General features: G+C 42.6%; 1 protein-coding gene across 1 annotated transcript in view; it reads right to left on the reverse strand.

Moving 5' to 3' along the window:
• Positions 1-18796, reverse strand: part of LOC311148100 (histone deacetylase 7-like) — a 52410-nt gene extending 33614 nt beyond the window's left edge. The window contains exon 1 of the mRNA XM_084185010.1: positions 18703-18796. Within this exon, the coding sequence (XP_084041136.1) occupies positions 18703-18721 (19 nt within the window). The 5' untranslated portion in view covers positions 18722-18796. The remainder of the gene's footprint in view (positions 1-18702) is intronic.
• Positions 18797-23401: the final 4605 nt, after the last annotated feature.

Consider the following 23401-nt stretch of genomic DNA (forward strand, 5'->3'; position numbering starts at 1 on the left):
AGAGATGGAGGAGAGGAGAGGAAAGCCCCTGGGTGGGGAGAGATGGAGGAGAGGAGAGGAAAGCCCCTGGGTGGGGAGAGATGGAGGAGAGGAGAGGAAAGCCCCTGGGTGGGGAGAGATGGAGGAGAGGAGAGGAAAGCCCCTGGGTGGGGAGAGATGGAGGAGAGGAGAGGAAAGCCCCTGGGTGGGGAGAGATGGAGGAGAGGAGAGGAAAGCCCCTGGGTGGCTAACCCTAAGGTACTGTGAAAACAGAACAGCACAGGCCAGGCCAGCTTGGCAGAGACACAGTCATAAAGGAGAGTTTCTGCTACGTTTACTGCTTCCTGAGCAGGAGAGGCTACAGTATAATTCAGTGGTTAAGTTAAACTGCACGAGCACACACAAAAATGCAGATAATGACATCTTTCTGACATCCGTACATCTGCCTGCTCTCTTCTCGCTCTGTCGCTCACTTTTCTTTTTTCTCTTAACCAAGTTTGAGCCCTGAGTCCCTCTGCAGTTATCAAGTTGTTTTTCTCTCCCTCTTTATCTCTCTCCCCCTCTCCAACTCTGAGACTTTAAACTTTAACAACTGTTCTGGGAAAACCTTTGAAGGGAACACGCCTCATGAATATGCAGTCACACTTTTCTAACTGAATGAACAAAAACAGAAGAGGACATTAAAAGTCTTGGTAACACACACATGCACACACACACACACACACACACACACACACACTGAATACATAACTGCAAACCCTCAGTCGTTATCAGAGACCAGCAACGCATCAATCTCCAAATCCAGTAAACAAGCCTCAGATCTATAAGTAGATTTATTTTCTTGGTTCCTGGCATTTAAAGTTACCACAGGAAGGCCATTTTATAGACTAGTGGTGCTCTGTGAACAGCCATGTTCTATTAAAGCAAAGGGGATTTTGTCTATTGGAGACATTGCGGTATCTGACTTTCAACCATAAACTTTAAGCAAGAGAAAAAGAGAGAGAAGGGGTGATGTGGAGGATGGAGAGACAGGTGAGACTATGATTCCCTGCTTGTCGTTATAGAAACAGCCTCTCACACTAACTGATCTATGTGAGCTGACTACCAGAGAATGGTAGAGAGGAGAGCCATAATACATCCTGTGAAAGCAGCTCTCCGTGGCCTCTGCTCTTTTCTAGTGGTCTACATTACACAGGCCAGACGGCGGAGACGAAGGGGGATCGCATTACCTGCCTGGCAACAACAGGCAATCTGATCCTAGACCAGTACAAGTCTCCCACTGTCATGGGCCTTTGAGTCTGACTGCCAATAGACCACCGCCCAGACCACCACTACCTGAGCAAAGTGACAGACACAGAGCTCCTGGTGCAGAGCTGGAAGTTTAACTTTCTAGCATGTCCAACTGGCCTCAGAGGTAAATGCTATATGTATATGCTGCCGTTACTAAAGCAATTCCTGGACAACTTAAATAGGGACAAGTCACCAGGTTTAACCTTGGCTAATTGATTTGACACGGCAGAATTTACAGGCCTGTGTTACCTCAGGGATCCAGACTCACATTTAACATTCAACAAAGTTTGGTTCCAGAGATCACAAGGTCCGTCCACACAAGGACTATGAGACTAACCATATCAAATTATTTCATGGATCTAAGGCAAACCCTCTGGGCTTTTTCTCTCAAGACAGCAGCGGCGGCGTGGGGGGAAGGAGGGAGTCAGCTGACCCTGGTTTCAACCAGAAACAGGAAACTTGATCTTTACTGCAGCTCCCTTCAAAACAATATTGCTATTGTTATCTCTCTACATTTTCCTCCTCTCCTGGTATGTTAAGGGAAATTTAAGACTATCTTTTTAGAAGGTTTGCGTGTTCTCATCCTCTTCACTCTTGGTATCACAACCCTTCACTACGTGGTTTCACAAGCAACAGATACCTCATCCAGACAAAGACCAAACCACAGACACATTCTCGATTCCAGACTATAAATAGGCTGGCATGAACCAAATCCAAATGACTAGAAAATATATTTAACTGATACTGAGCTTCATGCTATGGAACGATACACTACCATTACCTGGGCACATAACCCACCACAGACACATTATCTTCCCTCTACAAAAACCCATTGTGGCAGTAGAATCACAACAGGAGGAGCTGAGTAACAACCACAACAAGGTGCTGACTGACCAGAGCCTAGCTTTAATAACCTCATTGACTTAACTTCGTTAAGGGGGTTTGTTGTCTCACATCGGAGCAGCAGCAACAGCTACAGGAGAATGAGAGGCAGTGTCTTCTGATGAACAGGGACAGATTAGAGGGTTGCAAAGCTACCGGTAATTTACCAAAGTTAACGAAATCTTCAGTAATTTTGGTAATTAACAGAAAATCTATGGCAATCCATAGTAACGTTGGTACTTTATACTTGAATAACTTGTTTTATTTATTATGACTCATATATAGTATTCATTTATTTTACCTGTGTCCATAATGTCCATGAGTTTCTAGTAGATAACCCATATGGTTCAAGAGAAAATAGCCTAATTAATGAAAAAAGTATCTAATCAACCATTTTAATTAACTCTGCAACTCTTCCAACTATTGACTTTCTTCACAACTGCCACCAGTTTGACACCAAAAACATTGACAACAAATACATATTGACATAGTCAAATAAATACACCATATTAAACCCCAATGGTATTCACTAAGTTGGAGGATGATGTTTTACAGCTTTGTTATTCTATTTTTTAAATAATCTTATTTAATTATTTAAACTACTGTATTTTACAAGACCACACAGAGGGCCAGGCATTATAACAGACACCTGTGATCATCTGAAGTACCAAAAGGGCTACTAGATGTCTTGTGATAGATTACATAAAATCCATGAAAGATGCCCAAATTCTGTTTGTTTACTGGTAAACTAATATACCCTCCTTTTGCAACCCTAGACAGATTAGAGGGACACAAAAGAGAAGGGCCGTGTAAATTGGCCCGGACTGACACATGAAATGGGACACTGCAGCTTTGGCCATGACCTCACTGTGTTTTTCCAGGAAGATGGACTCCTTTGCATGGATGGAACATAAGCCTGGCACAGCAAGAGCTAGGGCTATCACTCCGATCTAATGCACACTCCGATTTTAGCTCTCAGTGCCAACTATTCCACACACATAATAGGCATGTTATTCTTTATCAACAAAAAAAACATACGCTGTACATGTATTACTTATTCATATGTTATTCTGGGAGTACTTTGTGGTGTGAGAACATAAGAACATAGGATCCCCTAGCCAATGTCACCCTATTGTAGTCTTGATGCGCTCGCGCGTGTCTGTGTGTTGCTCTAAAAGTAAATCTATCTAGAGAATCATGCTAGCGACAAATCATGAAGAAAATAAAAACATGTTCATTAGCAGCATAGAACCCAACACAATTGTTCCATATTTGTCAGTGCATAGATTGTTATCTACCTACAAAATAAACTAGGTCTGAAAGTTTCTGACAAATGCATAACTTTTGAGACCTGTTCAAACAACCTTGAATAATTGGTTGTGGATTACTAATTTGCAAACAGATGTAGTCATTCTAAATTTATGGCTCATTCTGGAGGAAAAAATAATAATAATGGTAAGTCTATTATTCTGAAGACAGAGGTGATATGTGGCAATGAGATGTTACATATTTGTTATTGCACGGTTCAAGTGACAAGTTTAGGGGGCCTACCTGACACTCTTGAAAAAAAGCTGTCCCGTCGGTCTTTGTCTACCGTAGGTCCCGACGCCGTGATTCCATCTGCAGACAGCTAAATTCAAGTATATGAAAAGTGTAGGCTGTCTAAAACAAAGGACTTTACACAGCTTTCAGAAAAGTGTAAGAGACATTTTCCGACAAAGGTATTGCTTCACGAACTAATTTGTAACAATTCAGCAGTGGAATTCATCTCTCACTCCGAGAAAAGCTGTTGCCCTGACCTGAACATCTGCTTAGAGAGGACTCCATGGAAACAAGAAGGGAGGGCAACATTTAAAAGACGGCCCCGCTAGGATACGATGGTTGTAGCCCCATTGAAATTGACTTGTGTTTCGAAATGTAGCCTAGCTATCTATTTCTAGAATGACAGACCTGACTGCACCGCACGCACCAATAACAGGCTACATTCTCGCAGGTAGATTAGCCTACTGCTGCAATACTGTATAACACAGAACAATTATCTGAGCTCCACAAGTTATGCACATGAAAGAAAATGTGTTACCTTGTAAGAATAAGTCACAACAATGCAACAGGTTCTAAATCCAAATTCTAAATCCTCCTCCAAAAAGCCAATGATGTCTGTTACTCGTCCTGTGAAGCCTATTTGTGAAAGGACTGTCTAGTAACATACAGGGAACGGGACCAGGGGCCAAGGATGAGATTCGCCAGTAGGTTACTAGTGAGGGAGAAAGAATGAGTTATCGCAAGCAACTTGGCAAATCCAGCCCCTGAAGAAGACGAAAATAGAAATCTAAGCGGGTAGCATCAAAAATAGCGTTGACATCACACGACTTCTCTCTACCATTGTTTCCGCATAGGAGCTTCCTATTGGTACACTGTAGCCAATCCGAACCACTACTTTTCACTGTCTGAAACTTTGTTCACAGTTTATGTTGTCAGATGGCTTCTACAGCTCCACCTGCTGACATGGCAACCACTGTTTATTGCAACAGAATAACTATGTTACAGCATTCCTCTACTTGCACATTTTGGACAACACTATTATAAACATGTTACAACTTGTGTAATAACGCATATTCCCTGTTCCAAAATGTTTCTCAAAGTAGCATTTTCATGTATGGTTAAAGCTTAATTTGTAAACTTATGACAGCAATCAAGTAAACCCAACAGTATGATAAAGAGTGTTTAAAAGTGCTCATTTAGTTATTGGCTCATGTAGCAGGCAGCATAGCAGATAAATATGAAACTGAGATAATACTAAAGTGAAAACGTCATATTTGTCAGCTTTATTTGGGCATCTTTAATTTCTCAGATGAATTCTACAAAATGTCTTAAGTTTTTTTTTTTTTATTGTCATTTAGCAGACGCTCTTATCCAGAGCGACTTACAGTTAGTGCATACATTTTCATACTGGCCCCCCGTGGGAAACGAACCCACAACCCTGGCGTTGCAAACGCCATGCTCTACCAACTGAGCTACACGGGGTGAGTGCATAGCGAACTAGGAAATGGTGCTCCTTGACCAATACCTTTCTCCTCATGTTATAGATGAGTCACAACACAGACTAATGTTTCTTGGAAGAGGAATTAATAGTTAACAAGGGCTTTCTGTCTATCTCTCAGACAAGATAGCCCATACACATTCCTTTACCTCTTCCTGTGACCCTGATGCTTTGTAAACAGTAACGATATAAACAGTGATGTTTAGATTAAAACACTCAAATGACAGAGTTGTCTGCATAGTTTGCAGAGAAGCGTAGAATACAATGTGAGGGTTTGAGATGGGAGTTGAGCATCACCTGCATGGGCTGTGTGTGTTTTGAGGATAGGAAATGACAAAGTGCTCAACGAGATGAAAGAGTTTAGTTTATCTTTCAAAGGCTGTTTTCCCGGCTTGAGCACTGCTTTTATTTCCACTCAGCATCTGTGATCCAGTTTCCAAGCTCAACAGTAAAACAAACTGTTCATGCACACCAAAAACGAAACCTAATGCAGGCTGTGCTCTGGCCCATACTCGCCTTTAAATGCGTAAGCTCAGGGGGAGCCCAGCACCCTTACCAGAAATCCTCCCAAAGTGTGGGTGTTTATGAATGTGTGCGCGTGTGGTTTGTCTTGTCAATTACACAATCCCCCAGTCTGAATCACATCCGGTATGAGCTGAAAATAACGAGACCACAGTGTGTGCGACAGTAAAACGGCACAGCAGTCTAGCAGCCCACAGCGAGGCACACGCACACACACACACACACACCAGTGGAGGCTCCTCAGAGGAGGAAGGGGAGGACCATTCTCGTCAGTGAATTTCATAAAAATAAAAATAGTGAAACATTGAAAAAGTTACGGTTAGATAAAACTATAATACATATATTCATGTCACCAAATAATTAATTAAAACACACTGTTTTGCAATGAAGGTCTACAGTAGCCTCAACAGCAATCTCTGGTGTAGCGCTATGGTGTAGCCGGAGGACAGCTAGTTTCCGTCCTCCTCTGGGTACATTGACAACAATACAAAACCTAGGAGGCTCATGGTTCTCACCCCTTCCATAGACTTACACAGTAACTATGACAACTTCCGGAGGATGTCCTCCAACCTATCAGAGCTCTTGTAGCATGAACTGACATGTTGTCCACACAATCAAAGGATCAGAGAATGAATCTAGTACTGAAAGCATAAGCTACAGCTAGCTAGCACTGCAGTGCATAAAATGTGGTGAGTAGTTGACTCAAAGAGAGAAAGACAATAGCTGAACACATTTATTTCTTCAAAAATGAAGGAGAAGCAAGAGTGAGAGAGATAGCTATATTTTGTTGTATATTTTTCACTTTCTTAGCTAGCGAATGCAGCTAGCTAGTTTAGTCTACTCAAACACCCAGCTCAAACAGAGAGGGATGCTATGTTAGCTAGCTGGCTATGGCTATCCAACACCAGAATTCTTCCAAGTCTAGGCAAGCTTTTGGTTTTATAAATGTACTGCTACCGGGACCTGCCGGTGTAACTGCTAAACTGCTTGCTGTACACTGTACTGCATGGTTGTAGCGGATTTACTAACCATTTGTGGAGCCACAAGATGGAGCTGCTTTAGTTTGGCCTGTGTCTTTAATAGAGTGGAAAATTTAAGTGTGGCTTTTTTTTGTTTCTTAAATGGAAGCAAAATTTGGATAAACATACCTGAATCTGTCCAATAGAAACTCGTTTGCAACTGTTAGACTAATGATTGCACCGTAGATCAGCTAGATGCAGGCAAGAGTGTGCAAGGCGGTATTGAAAGTCACTGTCTGTCTCTTTAATGACTAAACATTCTCTCGACCTGTGCACCTACATTGTAAACTTTCATTCGTAGGCTAGGTTGTAGCAACCTCATGATGAGTATAGGGAAAAATCAAGTATCATGAAGTAGCCTAAACCAGGACTCTCCAACCCTGTTCCTGGAGAGCTACCGTCCTGTAGAGTTTCGCTCCAACCCCAATCTAGCACACCTGATTCTAATAATTAGCTTGTTGATAAGTTGAATCAGTTAGTTACAACTGGGGTTGGAGTGAAACCCTACAGGAGTGTAGCTCTCCAGGAACAGGGTTGGAGAAACCTGTTCCTGGAGAAATAAGGCCATGCTCCTAAATAAAGAAAATCATCCTCCCTCATCTTAAACGGCACCGACCGCCACTGCACACACACATATGATCACAAACACAGGCAGAAGTTTAGGCTCACAGGGGGTGAGGCACTGACCAACGTGAGCCACGCTGTATGTAACACCCAAATGGAAAAGACAGCAGCGGCCAATCTGTTTCTCTAGACTGATGCTAAACTGTTTTACTTTCCCCAGATGAAGCAGTGCCTGATTCTTAATCACAATCTTTGAAAGCCACTGTAACACACTCTTAGGATTTCAAATTGATCCAAAATGTCCAAAACAGAAGCTAGACTCAGAGAGGACCCAGTGAAAATGTTGAAATTTATGTTTTAAAGAATCTTAACAGTTCAGATTTCAGTTAATTTGAGAGGAAGAGGCCTCTGTGTTAGTTCTATATGTACAGGATGTGGTCAGCTGTGTGCTATATGTGCGTAGTTGCCTCCCACCTGCACAATTTCACAAGCTGACAAGGATTCTCTCTCACACACACACAGTTTTAAAATGTCAGATCACTACGCAAAATAAGTCAAAGCTTCCAAAAAGATGCAAGATGAGTACTGTCAAATACATTTCCCAAACCAAGTTCCACAGCCTCGCACACCTCTTAATTACATTAGAATAGTCATGATGTTTACAACTTTTCTGTACAGTCCAAGTCAATAACATAGATACAGATATTATTTTAGGCCTTTCAGGACCAGACCTGGCAACCTCTGCCCCAGATCACAAGGTGGTCCAGAGAGGATGGAGGCAGGGCAGCAGACAGGGATGGAGGGAGAAGGAAGCCAGGATGAAGGCAGCCATTGTCTGGCCCCCTGGGACACCATGCTCCATGCTGTGGCACCATGCGGCACATGGGTTAGAGTAAACACTGAGCCCAGCCTCTAGCGTAAACCTTCAGTACTGGTTATTGTCTCTGAGCAGGCAGGCAGGCAGACACACACACGCGCACTGTAAAATCATGTCCCTCAATGAAATACAAGGTCAAATTTAGATTCAGCTAAATTTATCAATTTAATTAGATCGTCTTTGTCAGCCCTACTTCACAGAATGGCAGCAACAGAGCAATCAACTGTTAGCCTATGTATTTTTGCTGAAATTAAGTTGCTGATAATGACATGCCTGATGTGATAATTTAAATCAAAGTCAATCATGTGACTCGAAAGGGATGAAAACCATGCTAAAACTGAACAAAAACAACTGCACAGAAATCAATGGCACTGGAATCTAAACTATATAAGGTTATATCTGCACAAAGTTGATTCTGAGATAACTGGCTTTAAAGTTCCGAACCCTCATTGGTTTGAATGGTTTTAGCAATTTTTATATTGCATTATTTTGAACTTAACATGAATTGGGGTATTTAGAGTACTATACAGGTAGAGAACATTGAACAGAACAAGGCCATGTCAATAACTAAATGTTGCCAAAAATGCAGATAGAACCTTATAGTCCCAACCTTGCGACATACCTTCATACACATACAGTATACATACAGTATACAGAAGTGTACGTCAGTGTTCAGTCAGGCACACACAACACAAGCACAGTGCGTCTTTGTCATTGTGACCGTTAGTGAAACACCTTGGCCCCCGAATGCCTGCCAGCCTGCAAACCCAGTCATGAAACAACTATATCCGATTACATCTCTCTCTGCCTGCCCTGGCCTCAATGCATCTACTCTACGCTCGTCTCCAACACACAGAAACACGCACACACTCATTCACAATTAGGGACTTTTCATTTTTCCGATGTCTAGTATAATGTCTGATCAAGATGACCAGGGGAAGGGGTAGCGTAGCTATAAAGCCATCCATTTATGGAGTTTATTCCAATTCGATGTGGCATTCAGCTACCGGGAGATCAGAGGTTGCCAACAGTGGTGGTTGTTGAGTGTAAAGTGTCAGGAAGACAGCCTGCAGATCACCACAACTCATGTAACACCATGCCTCTCAACTGATCTTTACACACACAACTTAACATGCTGTTGTATAAATTATGCCTTGTAGGTCTATTCCATTACCACTGAACAAATTATCAAGATAAAAGTTCAGAGATATCCACACTAATTCAGCACCTTAAGTGTCTATAGTTTAAGAAATAATAGAAATATTGTATTCTCACTGTATCAAAATATAGACATGGTTGTGAATGTGTTTCTTACTGAATAGAGCTTTTTAGAATTTAAATTTGCGAATTTTCAGCTATATTTATAAACCGTATACACTACCGGTCAAAAGTTTTAGAACACCCACTCATTCAAGGGCTCGTCTTTATTTTTATTATTTTCTACATTGTAGAATAATAGTGAAGACATCAAAACTATAAAATAACACATATAGAATCATGTAGTAACCAAACAAGTGTTAAACAAATCAAAATATATTTTATAATTGAGATTCTTCAAATAGCCACCCTTTGCCTTGATGACAGCTTTGCACACTCTTGGCATTCTCTCAACCAGCTTCATGAGGTAGTCACCTGGAATGCATTCTTTCTTAATGCATTTGAGCCAATCAGTTGTGTTGTGACAAGGTGTGTGTGTGTTAAACAGAAGATAGCCCTATTTGGTAAAAGACCAAGTCCATATTATGGCAAGAACAGCTCAAATAAGCAAAGAGAAGCGACAGTCCATTACTTTAAGACATGACGGTCAGTCAATACGGAACATTTCAAGAACTTTTAAAGTTTCTTCAAGTGCAGTCGCAAAGACCATCAAGCGCTATGATGAAACTGGCTCTCATGAGGACCACCACAGGAATGTGAGACCCAAAGTTACCTCTGCTGCAGAGGATAAGTTCATTAGAGTTACCAGCCTCAGAAATTGCAGCCCAAATAAATGCTTCACAGAGTTCAAGTAACAGACATCTCAAAGTCAACTGTTCAGAGGACTGTGTGAATCAGGCCTTCATGGTCGAATTACTGCAAAGATACCACTACTAAAGGACACCAATAAGAAGAAGAGACTTGCTTTGGCCAAGAAACACGAGCAATGGACATTAGACCGGTGGAAATGTGTCCTTTGGTCTGGAGTCCAAATTGGAGATTTTTGGTTCCAACCACCGTGTCTTTGTGAGACGCGATGTGGGTGAACGGATTATCTCCGCATGTGTATTTCCCACCGCAAAGCATGGAGGAGGTGGTGTTATGGTGTGGGGGTGCTTTGCTGGTGACACTGTCTGTGATTTATTTAGAATTCAAGGCACACTTAATCAGCATGGCTACCACAGCATTCTGCAGCGATATGCCATACCATCTGGTTTGGGCTTAGTGGGACTATCATTTGTTTTTCAACAGGACAATGACCCAACACACCTCCAGGCTGTGTAAGGGCTATTTTACCAAGAAGGAGAGTGATGGAGTGCTGCATCAGATGACCTGGCCTCCACAATCACCCGACCTCAACCAAATTTGGATGGTTTGGGATGAGTCGGACCGTGGAGTGAAGGAAAAGCAGCCAACAAGCGCTCAGCATATGTGGGAACTCCTTCAAGACTGTTGGAAAAGCATTCCAGGTGAAGCTGGTTGAGAGAATGCCAAGAGTGTGCAAAGCTGTCATCAAGGCAAAGGGTGGCTATTTGAAGAATCTCAAATATAACATATATTTTGATATTCTACAATGTAGAAAATAGTAAAAATAAAGAAAAACCCTTGAATGAGTAGGTGTTCTAAAACAGTTGACCGGTAGTGTATATTTGTGTGAAATATGTTTTCCTGCCGTGAATCACTTCTATTCTGTGCTTAAATGAGAACCGAGGCACTAAGCCCTCCTAAAGCAGCAAGTTGGTAATTACGAGCATTTTAATTCAATATAGAAACGGATATAACTACATTAGAGTTCTGTGGACCAGCTGTTAAGAGACTTTCCACTGAATCAAATTTCATGAGGCTGTTTCGATCAAGGCACTGTTGGGCTTTATGTTAGCTACATATGTGGACAGTATGCATGTCTGCTTGTGAAAATTCAGTACCGTGCATTTACTTGTGTGTATATAAATGAGATCATTTTAGATCTGTGAAGTATGACTCATATTTCACCAATATGAAACACAATACACAATGGTGTGAATAGTATCAGTCCTGTAGTGAATATAAGCCGAAGTCCTCCTGGTAAATGTCCTGGCACAGAAAAACCAGGCTGTGGGAGAGTGAAACAGAGAAATATACACTGAGTGTACAAAACATTAAGTATGTTTTGTACACTCAGTGTATGTATGTAAATTGATAGGCTTATACTTTGTTACTGCAGTGTGAGAGAAAAAAAATTAAGATGGAAAGGGAGATAAGGAGGGAGGAGTGAGCAATGTGTCTGCTGTGAGGATGTGGGGTCCCAGTGGCCATCATGGTCCTTCTCTTTAAGAAGCCAACAGGAATGTGAAGAATATTGGATAAGGAGTTATGGAAGCAGCAGCAGCAGTCATACAGTTATACCATTAACAGTATGGCGGGGGAGAGAGAGAGCATAGAGAATGACATAGGTAGAAGGGACTTTTGTGCAGGACAGTTTTTTGGAGATTGAGAATGAATACTAAAATGGGATCAGTGGAAGTTTAGAGAAGGGTGGAGTCGCACGCCTGTGTGTGTGTATATGCGTGTACTGTGTGTGAGTGTTTGAAAGAGGTTGACAGAAATTGGATAACAGGGTGTGCTAGCTTTATAAAAGCAGGGAGCAACAGTGAGGGAGGGTGTGGTCAGGGTTTACAGTACAGGATTCTGACTCATTCCACATGTACACCAAGCCAATATTCCAATGCTACTGCAAGAATCTGAACTCTCTGACAAGCACTCAGCACTTTGGTGGAAATCCCATGTTACAAGTTTTAAATGAGAAAAGATGGTTAAGAACGTGACATTTTTCAGGGGTCTTCTTTGGTTTTATGATAAACATGATAAAACAAATACAATACTCTCCTCCTAACCCTGTGTGTGGATCTGCACAATATTGTAAAACTACTGTGCACCCTGTTTGTTGTAAAACTATGCAATCAAATCTCTGTTACATGGCTACATGAAGAAACAGTGGAACCGGAACCAGTTCAGTAAAACCCTGTCACTGAGGCAAAGTTCCATCAGGTTTATTTACAGTAGTATCCCTTCATCTTACAGTACAGAAACCAAAACATCTCTGGTACACATACAGTATGAGTCAAAAGTCTGAACACACACCTACTCATTCAAGGGTTTTTCTATATTTTTACTATGTTCTACATTGTAGAATAATAGTGAAGACATCAAATCTATGAAATAACACACATGGAATCATGTAGTAACCAAAAAAGTGTTAAACAAATTAAAATATATTTGAGATTCTTCAAAGTAGCCACCCTTTGCCTTGATGACAGCTTTGCACACTCTTGGCATTCTCTCAACCAGCTTCACCTGGAATGCTTTTCCAACAGTCTTGAAGGAGTTCCCACATAGAGTTAAAGTCGGAAGTTTACATACACCTTAGCCAAATACATTTAAACTCAGTTTTTCACAATTCCTGACATTTAATCCTAGTAAAAGTTAGGATCACCACTTTATTTTAAGAACATGAAATGTCAGAATAATAGTAGAGAGATTAATTTTTTCAGCTTTTATTTCTTTCATCACATTCCCAGTGGGTCAGAAGTTTACATACATTCAATTAGTATTTGGTAGTATTGCCTTTAAATTGTTTAACTTGGGTCAAACGTTTTGGGTAGCCTTCCACAAGCTTCCCACAATAAGTTGGGTGAATTTTGGCCCATTCCTCCTGACAGAGCTGGTGTAACTGAATCAGGTTTGTAGGCCTCCTTGCTAGCACACACTTTTTCAGTTCTGCCCACACATTTTCTATAGGATTGAGGTCAGGTCTTTGTGATGGCCACTCCAATACCTTGACTTTGTTGTCCTTAAGTCATTTTGCCACAACTTTGGAAGTATGCTTGGGGTCATTGTCCATTTGGTAGACCCATTTGCGACCAAGCTTGAACTTCCTGACTGATGTCTTGAGATGTTGCTTCAATATATCCACATCATTTTCCTTCCTCATGATGTCATCTATTTTGTGAAGTGCACCAGTCCCTCCTGCAGCAAAGCACCCCCACAGCATGATGCTGCCACCCCCGTGCTTCAGTCAACTTAGTGTATGTAAACTTCTGACCCACTAGAATTGTGATACAGTGAATTATAAGTGAAATAATCTGTTTGTAAACAATTGTTGGAATAATTACTTGTGTCATGCACAAAGTAGATGTCCTAACCGACTTGCCAAAACTATAGTTTTTTAACAAGAAATTTGTGGAGTGGTTGAAAAACAAGTTTTAATGACTCCAACCTAAGTGTATGTAAACTTCCGACTTCAACTGTATGCTGAGCGCTTGTTGGCTGCTTTTCCTTCACTCTGTGGTCCAACTCATCCCAAACCATCTCAATTGGGTTGAGGTCGGGTGATTGTGGAGGCCAGGTCATTTGATGCAGCACTACATCAATCTCCTTCTTGGTCAAATAGCCCTTACACAGCCTGAGGTGTGTTGGGTCATTGTCCTGTTGAAAAACAAATAATAGTCCCACTAAGCGCAAACCAGGTGGGATGGCGTATCGCTGCAGAATGCTGTAGTAGCCATTCTGGTTAAGTGTGCCTTGAATTCTAAATAAATCACAGACAGAGTCACCAGCAAAGTACCCCCACACCATCACACCTCCATGCTTCACGGTGAGAACCACATATACGGAGATCATCCGTTCACCTACTCTGCGTTTCACAAAGACACGGCGGTTGGAATCAAAAGTCGCACATTTGGACTCATCAGACCAAAGGACAGATTTCCACTGGTCTAATGTCTATTGCTCGTGTTTTTTGGCCCAAGCAAGTGTCTTCTTCTTATTGGTGTGCTTTGGTAGTGGTATCTTTGCAGCAATTCGACCATGAAGGCCTGATTCACACAGTCTTCTCTGAACAGTTGATGTTGAGATGTGTCTGTTACTTGAACTCTGTGAAGCATTTATTTGGGCTGCAATTTCTGAGGCTGGTAACTCTAATGAACTTATCCTCTGCAGCAGAGGTAACTCTGGGTCTTCCTTTCCTGTAGCGGTCCTCATGAGTATCAGTTTAATCATAGCACTTGATGGTTTTTGCGACTGCACTTGAAGAAACTTTAAAAGTTCTTGACATTTTCCGGATTGACTGACCTTCATGTCTTAAAGTAATGATGGACTGTCTTTTCTCTTTGCTTATTTGAGCTGTTCTTGCCATAATATGGACTTGGTATTTTACCAAATAGGGCTATCTTCTGTATACCACCCCTACCTTGTCACAACACAACTGATTGGCTCAAACGCAATAAGAAGGAAATAAATTCCACAAATTAACTTTTAAGAAGGCACACCTGTTAATTGAAATTCATTCCAGGTGAAGCTGGTTGAAAGAATACCAAGAGTGTGCAAAGCTGTCATCAAGGCAAAGGGTGGCTATTTGAAGAATCTCAAATATAAAATATATTTTGATTTGTTTAACACTTTTTTGGCTACTACATGATTTCATATGTGTTATTTCATAGTTTTGATGTCTTCACTATTATTCTACAATGTAGAAAATAGTCGAAGTATAGAAAAACCCTTGAATTAGTAGGTGTGTCCAAACTTTTGACTGGTACATTACTAACTGTAGTGGACACCAATTAGGAGCATGATGATCAGCATATGTCAGTTGGCCCTCGCTTATCGGTCACACACCCCCTGAACTGCACGTACATCATCTAGTTCATACACAGATACTTAAAAAACACATAGACACAGGGACACTCATAACACATTTTACATGGGTTTTTAGTGTCCATTCATTCACTAAGGTGGTGGGTGGGTGTGAGAGCGAGCGTCTGAAACATACAGCTAGCCGTGTCAGAGGCCTAACTGGAAAGTCTTGGTTAGAGCAGCTCATCCTCGACATTATCAGCAGCTCTGTTCACACTCTCAGTACACCACCAGGCTCATAGAGTCACTTTCCAAAACAAAGGAAAACAGCCCACTCGGGGGTCTCTCTAGTATAGTCATCAACCTCAACTGTTGTCATGAAATGAAACTAAAGATAGAGACAGGGATAATCTATTAAATTCAACATTAGGTGGTATGTCTGATGAGTTTAACATGAGTACATACCTCATATATATGAATACTATAGGAAAGGACTATGAGTATATATTTGATGGTATATCTTTTGCAATTTCTTATATTGATTAATACAGATACCAAATGTAGCAAGTTCCAGTCATAGCTCAATGCAAAGTAAATCTCCTTCTCAAATGGAACTTGACACTGATTTCATGAATTATTTTCTAGACATATCAAAATGGTACGAGATAATAAAATAGCCCAGTGGGAATCCCAGAGGGGCACCTCAATAACTGTATCAACATTCAGAATGAGATTTCACATCTCAACTCACGCCATTCTCAACAATAACAAGTCAAACGAGGTGGGTGTTGGAAATGGAGATCCAAAAATAGCCTGTCATTCTCGATCCCTCTTGCGGTCTTTCCTTTGTCTCTCTTTGCATCGGTTACTTTTATGATGCCAAGGAAACTGTTGCCTATCTGCCTATCTAGTCCTTGAACTGTATGTACCTAGATTTATATAAAATGTCACACAAGTACTAAGTTAAAAGACTTTCTGATTGTAACAATCAACTTTGTTCAAATCCTTTTAGGACATGCGCATGTTATCAGGCCTGAGGTTTTTTAGCAGAACTTCAGCATCTGTAGTTACACTGTATCACCAGAGGAGGGCGGGCAGTAAGGTAGTAAACCACTCCAGTGTTTTATCTATCTCCTCTGAACCATCTGCTGCCCTGTAGCTTCATCTTCTCCATGACCCCTCTAACTCCACCTCATTAATCTCAACCCTGGTCTCTCAACCCCTTCATCTGAATCACCTCTTCACTTAAAGACTTCATCTGGATTCCACAGGGATAAGAACATCTCTGGAATACCAAACAAAACAAAACAACGCGTAGGCTATAATTTCCCAACTTCCATATTTTTATTCACTAGGCACAATCAGGCCTACCATTGTCTATTGTCCAACATCAAATACGCCAAACAAGTGTGCCATAGATACACAACCCTTGGATGGCAACATGCAAACATTGTGTCACTCCATGTGTTTTGAGATGTGAGTGACATTTTACACCAGACCAATACCCACCCTGCCCCCCACCTTCACTCTCAGCTTTGACTCCAAGCTCCAACACAGCCCTCCATGCCTGGGAATAGAGGGGAGAGAGAACCATATCCTGACAGGATATCCTGCCCTGAACTCCTGCTCCTGGGCTCCATGTGACCCTTTAACCCTTCCTGACCTACAGCCATAGCCACAGCTCAGACCCAGCACACACAGCCACTGTGCACCCTCCACACCACTATGCTACCTCCAGTCTGAATGAGGTGTTACTCAGTAGGGCATTAAATCACAGCCACTCTGATCAAAATAATTGTGTGCGGGTGTGTGTTCATTTGTATCCATGTGTGTTTGTTGCAAGCTGTTCACGTGCTGAGAGTGGAAGGAGGTTCCCAGCGGACACAGCACAGGGTTGCCCAGAGACTGGAGTGGAAATCAACACTTCCTGCCAGGACAGGAAGGGCTACTGCTGTTGCCCCTTATCACTTACTACACAGGCTGCCCTGCCAGCAGGGAGGAAGAGGGCTGGGGAGAGAGATGGATTAGTGACAGACAGTGACAGTCAGATTGAGGGAGAAGACAAAGGCTACATGGATAGAAAGTTAGATAAATTGATAGGATCAAAAGAGTGGAACGTAAGGGATGTGGACAGGGAATGATAGGCTACTGTAATGATAGGCTACTGCAATGATATTCTACTGCAATGATAGGCTACTGCAATGATAGGCTACTGTAATGATAGGCTACTGCAATGATAGGCTACTGTAATGATAGGCAACTGCAATGATAGGCTACTGTAAAGTGAGGCGCATGCCACATTATCAGCCTGATTAAGGTATCTGTTACGGTCGGTGACAAAAACACACACACACACCCCTAAGATTAGATAGAAAGCATTCTTTGAGATTGTCTGTTTGTATATGAACGTTAAACAAATCCGCATGTGGTTAATTGTGGAGAGTGATCAATTTTGAGTTTGTAGTCACAAGGTGGATGACTGTCACAAGGTGGTTAAATACTGTATGTATCGCCATAACAAACCCCTGGTGTTATCATGATAAAATGCAGGACACCGTCAGCGGCTATGCAGACTTCCCCCAGCCTACGCACAGAGTCAAGTTAACTCTGCTACCCCTCCAACAGTTGTGTATGCAAAGGGTAACAGAGAGTTTGAGAGCAGGGTGGGGAAGGTCTCAGCACTCAGCACTTGGGATTGTCCCAGATGGACACAAGCCACTCCCTCCCTTTCAAAACAGCCCATGGCAGAGGCCAGAGCACCCTCCTCTCCTCTCCGGTTCCTAAGCACATGTAAACTAAAGGGATTTAGTGACAACAACAGAATAGCCAAAAACAAATTCCCTCTGCCTTTAGCAGGTCCTCTCTTTGACAATTTGTCTGTCCTCTTAAAGTTAACACACCACAAATGCGGGCTGACTCACTAAAGTGTGGGTGGGTCTGTTTCCAATTTTCTCACCCTTCTGCCCCAAAGAGAAAACGTTCTTCCCAAAACAACAAAACAAGCAACAAAAAAAAGCCACACTTAAATGTTCCACTCTATTAAAGACACAGGCCAAACTAAAGCAGCTCCATCTTGTGGCTCCACAAATGGTTATCATTGTTTTCCTTCCTTTCTTTGAGGGAGCGTGGGAGCACACTCGGAGCAGAGGAGAAACCTGTGCTGAAAACCACAGGAGGAAGCCGGTAACATGAGCAGGGGGCTGCATAATGAGCCGGGGGAGAAGAGAAAAGAGGGAGAGGAGCCAGGGAAAGGGCGAGAATAATAGAGTGAGAGAGCACGTTTACTGGGTACAAACTTAATATCTAAAGCACAGACTTAAAAAAAAATAAAAAAAGTTTACATAGAACATAAAGTTAATACACCAGTGACTTGTTGCATTAACAGCCAGTTCTCAAACACAAAATAAGACATTTCTACATAGAGACTTTCTCCTTCCACAATCTTAGAAAAATAAGTTATATCTAGAACCTTAAAGGGTTCTTCGGCTGTCCCCATAGGAGAACCCTTTGAATAACCTTTTTTTGGTTGCAGGTAGAACCCTTTTGGTTCCAGGTAGAACCCTTTTGGGTTCCATGTAGAACCCTTTCCACAGAGAGTTCTACCTGGAACCAAAAAGGATGATCCTATGGGGACAGCCGAATAACCCTTTTTTTCTAGTGCATACTATCACAGACATAAAAACACACTGAAAAGTTAAAGTAGCGCTGAAGCAGGGTCTTACCAGTTCGTAGGGTGAACATCCAGTTAGGGTAGCGTCAGGGTGTCTCTACGGCCATATCCAGTCCACAGCAGGCAGGCAGTGTCAGCTCCCTCTATCCAGGCTAGCAGGGAGAAAGTGAGGGGCGGGAACATAAGGCACAGAGGGAGAGAGTGAGGAAGTGGGAGAAGGAGATTAACCACTCTGAGCTGACTGGTGGACTCTCCCTCTCTCTCTCACACAAACAGTCACACGTACGCACAGCCTGTACGCAGTTGGCCCCCCCTATCACTGACTCTGGGGCAGCTTATGTCAGAGTTGCCTCAGAAGCTGAAGCGGAGAGTGGAGGAAGAGAAAGAGAAAGAGAGGATTAGAGTGTGTGTGTAGTGGTGTGTGTGTGCGTGTAGTGGTGTGTGTGCGTGTAGTGGTGTGTGTGTGCGTGTAGTGGTGTGTGTGTGTGTGTGTGTGTGTGTGTGTGTGTGTGTGTGTGTGTGTGTGTGTGTAGTGGTGTGTAGTGGTGTGAGTGTGTGAGAGAGCGGAGGTGGGGGAGGGGGGTTAAGGTAGGAGTGACCTGCACTGCTCGGAGGAGGCCAGAGGCAGACTACTAAAGACAATGGCAGGAAACACTTTATCAGGAGGCAAAATACCGATGCAAAAATACTTTTAAAGAGCAAAAACAATGACATCCACATGGAAAACAAACTATGCACTATGCCTCAACTGCAAACAATGATATAGAAAGCAACAATGATAAAGGTAAGAGATGTTTAGCCCTGCTGTTTGTCCTACTGTATACCAACGTCACGTTTCACTGCTAGGAATGTACACACACACACACACACTAATCATATATTCTGATAAGAGTAGCTTCCCCAGTACTCCCTGTTTAGCCTCTGCTGCTGGGCCACAACAGGCAGTAGTCTGTCCCCAGTCTGACTGCACACACAAGGGGATGGATTTCACCCTGCTTATTCAATTTCCTCTCCAGGGGGAAAGGTGAACCAGGGGGACATGGATCAACATGTCTCTTGTGGAGCTGCCTGTATCACACTGTGGAGAACTGATGGGATGATTAGCTAATTGTTAGTAAACTGTTGACTGGGTCAGTTTGACTAATTCGTCTGCAGTCTTGTGGATCAAACTAAAGAGTTACATTAATAAGAACAGTCTAAGCCCTTCACATTCATTACTGTAATATGAGTTGATAAATTGGCTGCAAGTTATGAAGGCTATTCAAGGCAGAAGAATTTCATTCTGGAAAAATAAAACAATGCTGTGCGTCACTGTCGGCAGAGCAGCACGGCAAACACAGTGAATGTGTTTATCATTAAAATGACTAAATACATGGGTGAGGTCCCACTAGTGGAGTGGGTATGTAACATGTACACACACAAACCGAAACACACACACACACACACACACACACACACACACACACACACACACACACACACAGAAACACCTCCAGATGTGGGTGTGTGATGTATGCAGTGATTGCTATGTGTCCTCTCCCCTCCTCTGTTTTGTTTACCAGCCCCTCTGCTAAGCCTTAAATCTAACGCTGCTATCCAACTCAGGAGAGAGGAGGCACTAAGTCTAGACTCCATGTATTGGAACCATGCAACTGTGTGGTTGATGGAGAATGTACAGTATTTGAAATATTACTTAATCTATGAATCTGAGTGTTGGGGATGTAATCTGAAAATATTACTTTCTGAATCTAGATTTCATGATAATGTAGATCTGTCTGTTAGAGTACATGGTGTGGAATATATATCCCTCTAGCTGGATGTTGACGTGATGCCACAGGCCACAGTTATATGAGTGTAGAAGGAGAAAGCCACTAAGGATGGATACTGATCTCAGTCAGACTGGGGAGTCTGTGGACCAGAACCCATACACTCTTAGAAAAAGGTGCTATCCAGAACCTAAAAGGGTTCTTTGGCTGTCCCCATAGGAGAACCCTTTGAAGAACCCTTTTTGGTTCCAGGTAGAACCCTTTTTGGTTCCAGGTAGAACCCTTTTGAGATCCATATAGAACCCTTTACACAGAGGGTTCGATATGGAACCCAAAATAGTTCTACCAGGAACCAAAAAGGGTTCTCCTATGGGGACAGTCAAATAACTGTTTTGGAACCCTTAGAGTGTAGGAATGGAATATTGCTCAGCTGGAATTACAGCTGGATTGTTGCTATATGTGTTACTATGTATATTAACTTTATTTTCATCAAACAAATTAGTGATGGGGGGGGGGGGGGGGGGTCTTATTTTGCATTCCCTTCACTGTATCCTGCAACGAGCTCTGTTACAATCCACTTGTAAAATGCAACATAAAAAAAAAATCTACATGTGATGACTCCCCTTTGAGGAATTCCTTCTCTGGGCTGGAACCAAGTCAACCTCCCTATCTCCTGCTTTAATTAGGCTTCCATCTTGTTTAATATTGGCCTGTACACAACCCTTACAACCAGTCAAATAAATCTACCCCTATGTTAACAATACTCAGACTATTTTTGGATCACTGTGCATTCAGCTGCGGACTCCTACTTAGTTTCTAATATAATCTTTCGCGTCCTCTTCCGCATACTGACAAAAAATCTTCAACATTTAGATAAAAAGACGGTGGAAAGAAAAACATGAGGAACTGAGGACATAGAATGACAGAGGAAGCAGTCCAGTGGGAGCAATACACAGAGGAGAGAGAGAGAGGTAGGCAGAGAAGTACGTGAGACAGAGGGGGGAGAGAGAGGAGGCATGGATAGAGTGGAAGAGTGCATGAGCGAGCGAGCGAGAGAGAGAGGAGAGTGTGTGTGTTAGGGATAGAGCAGTGACGTGAGAGTGAAAGAGAGGTTCTGTGAGAGGTGGGCAGAGTCTCCCAGCTGGGTCCTGGTGTCTGTGTGGTCTGGTCCGGCTGTGTATGTGGTGCTGTTGGGAAACAGGCCTGACTCACCACAGCACACAGACACACAGTAACACTATGTAGCCTTCAGCTTCACATGCAACCAGAACAGAGCAAGAATGCATGCTCTTCTCTCCTCCTCCATGTCCAATCCCTCCCTCCCTGTCTGCCTGCCTGTTGCCCAGGCTGCAGATGCTTGCCTGGGCCTGGGTTCAAATCTCTGTGAGGCCCATCTTTCTTTGAGGCATTATCTGATGATTGTAGCAGACAGAGCTCTTAGCTCAAGGACAAAGTGGTGGGTTTAACAGCATGCTTTGGATGATTCTGCGCCATGTATTAGAGACACCAATATCTTTCACACAACGAGATGTTCAATATCTCCAGAGGACTGTTTCCTTGGGTTAAAATCTGGTACATTATGTCCCCTCTGATGTCATCAACTGGATCACATGGTCAAACCATGGTTGAGCACAGGTCCGATCGGCCTAGTCTGGTCCTGAGAGTTGAGAAAGTTTAGTTGAGAGGTCATGGATAATGCTTAATAATGCTGGTCGTGATGTACAGTGCCTTGCAAAAGTATTCAACCCCCTTGGTGTTTTTCCTATTTTGGTGCACTACAACCTGTAATTTAAATGGATTCTTATTTGGATGTCATGTAATGGACATACACAAAATAGTCCAAATTGGTGAAGTGAAATGAAAAAAATTACTTGTTTCAAAAACAAGTAGTGCATGCACATGTATTCACCCCCTTTGCTATGAAGCCCCTAAATAAGATCTGGTGCAACCAATTACCTTCAGAAGTCACATAATTAGTTAAATAAAGTCCATCTGTGTGCAATCTAAGTGTCACATGATCTGTCACAAGATCTCAGTATATATACACACCTGTTCTGAAAGGCCCCAGAGTCTGCAACACCACTAAGCAAGGGGCACCACCAAGCAAGCGGCACCATGAAGACCAAGGAGCTCTCCAAACAGGCCAGGGACAAAGTTGTGGAGAAGTACAGATCAGGGTTGGGTTATAAAAAAATATCAGAAACTTTGAACATCCCACGGAGCACCATTCAATCCATTATAAAATGGAACGAATATGGCACCACAATAAACCTGCCAAGAGAGGGCCGCCCACCAAAACACATGGACCAGGCAAGGAGGGCATTAATCAGAGGTAACAAAGAGACCAAAGATAACCCTGAAGGAGCTGCAAAGCTCCACAGCGGAGATTGGAGTATCTGTCCATAGGACCACTTTAAGCCGTACACTCCACAGAGCTGGGCATTACGGAAGAGTGGCCAGAAAAAAGCCATTGCTTAAAGAAAAATGTTTTGGTGTTCGCCAAAAGGCATGCGGGAGACTCCCCAAACATATGGAAGAAGGTAGTCTGGTCAGATGAGACTAAAATTGAGCTTTTTGGTCATCAAGGAAAACGCTATGTCTGGCGCAAACCCAACACCTCTCATCACCCCGAGGACACCATCCCCACAGTAAAGCATGGTGGTGGCAGCATCATGCTGTGGGGATATTTTTCATCGGCAGGGAATGGGAAACTGGTCAGAATTGAAGGAATGATGGATGGCGCTAAATACAGGGAAATTCTTGAGGGAAACCTGTTTCAGTCTTCCAGAGATTTGAGACTGGGACGGAGGTTCACCTTCCAGCAGGACAATGATCCTAAGCATACTGCTAAAGCAACACGCAAGTGGTTTAAGGGGAAACATAGAAATGTCTTGGAATGGCCTAGTCAAAGCACAGACCTCAATCCAATTGAGAATCTGTGGTATGACTTAAAGATTGCTGTACACCAGCGGAACCCATCCAACT

The sequence above is a fragment of the Coregonus lavaretus genome (assembly GCF_964263955.1).
Source record: "Coregonus lavaretus genome assembly, chromosome: 20".
Classification (NCBI taxonomy): Eukaryota; Metazoa; Chordata; class Actinopteri; order Salmoniformes; family Salmonidae; genus Coregonus; species Coregonus lavaretus.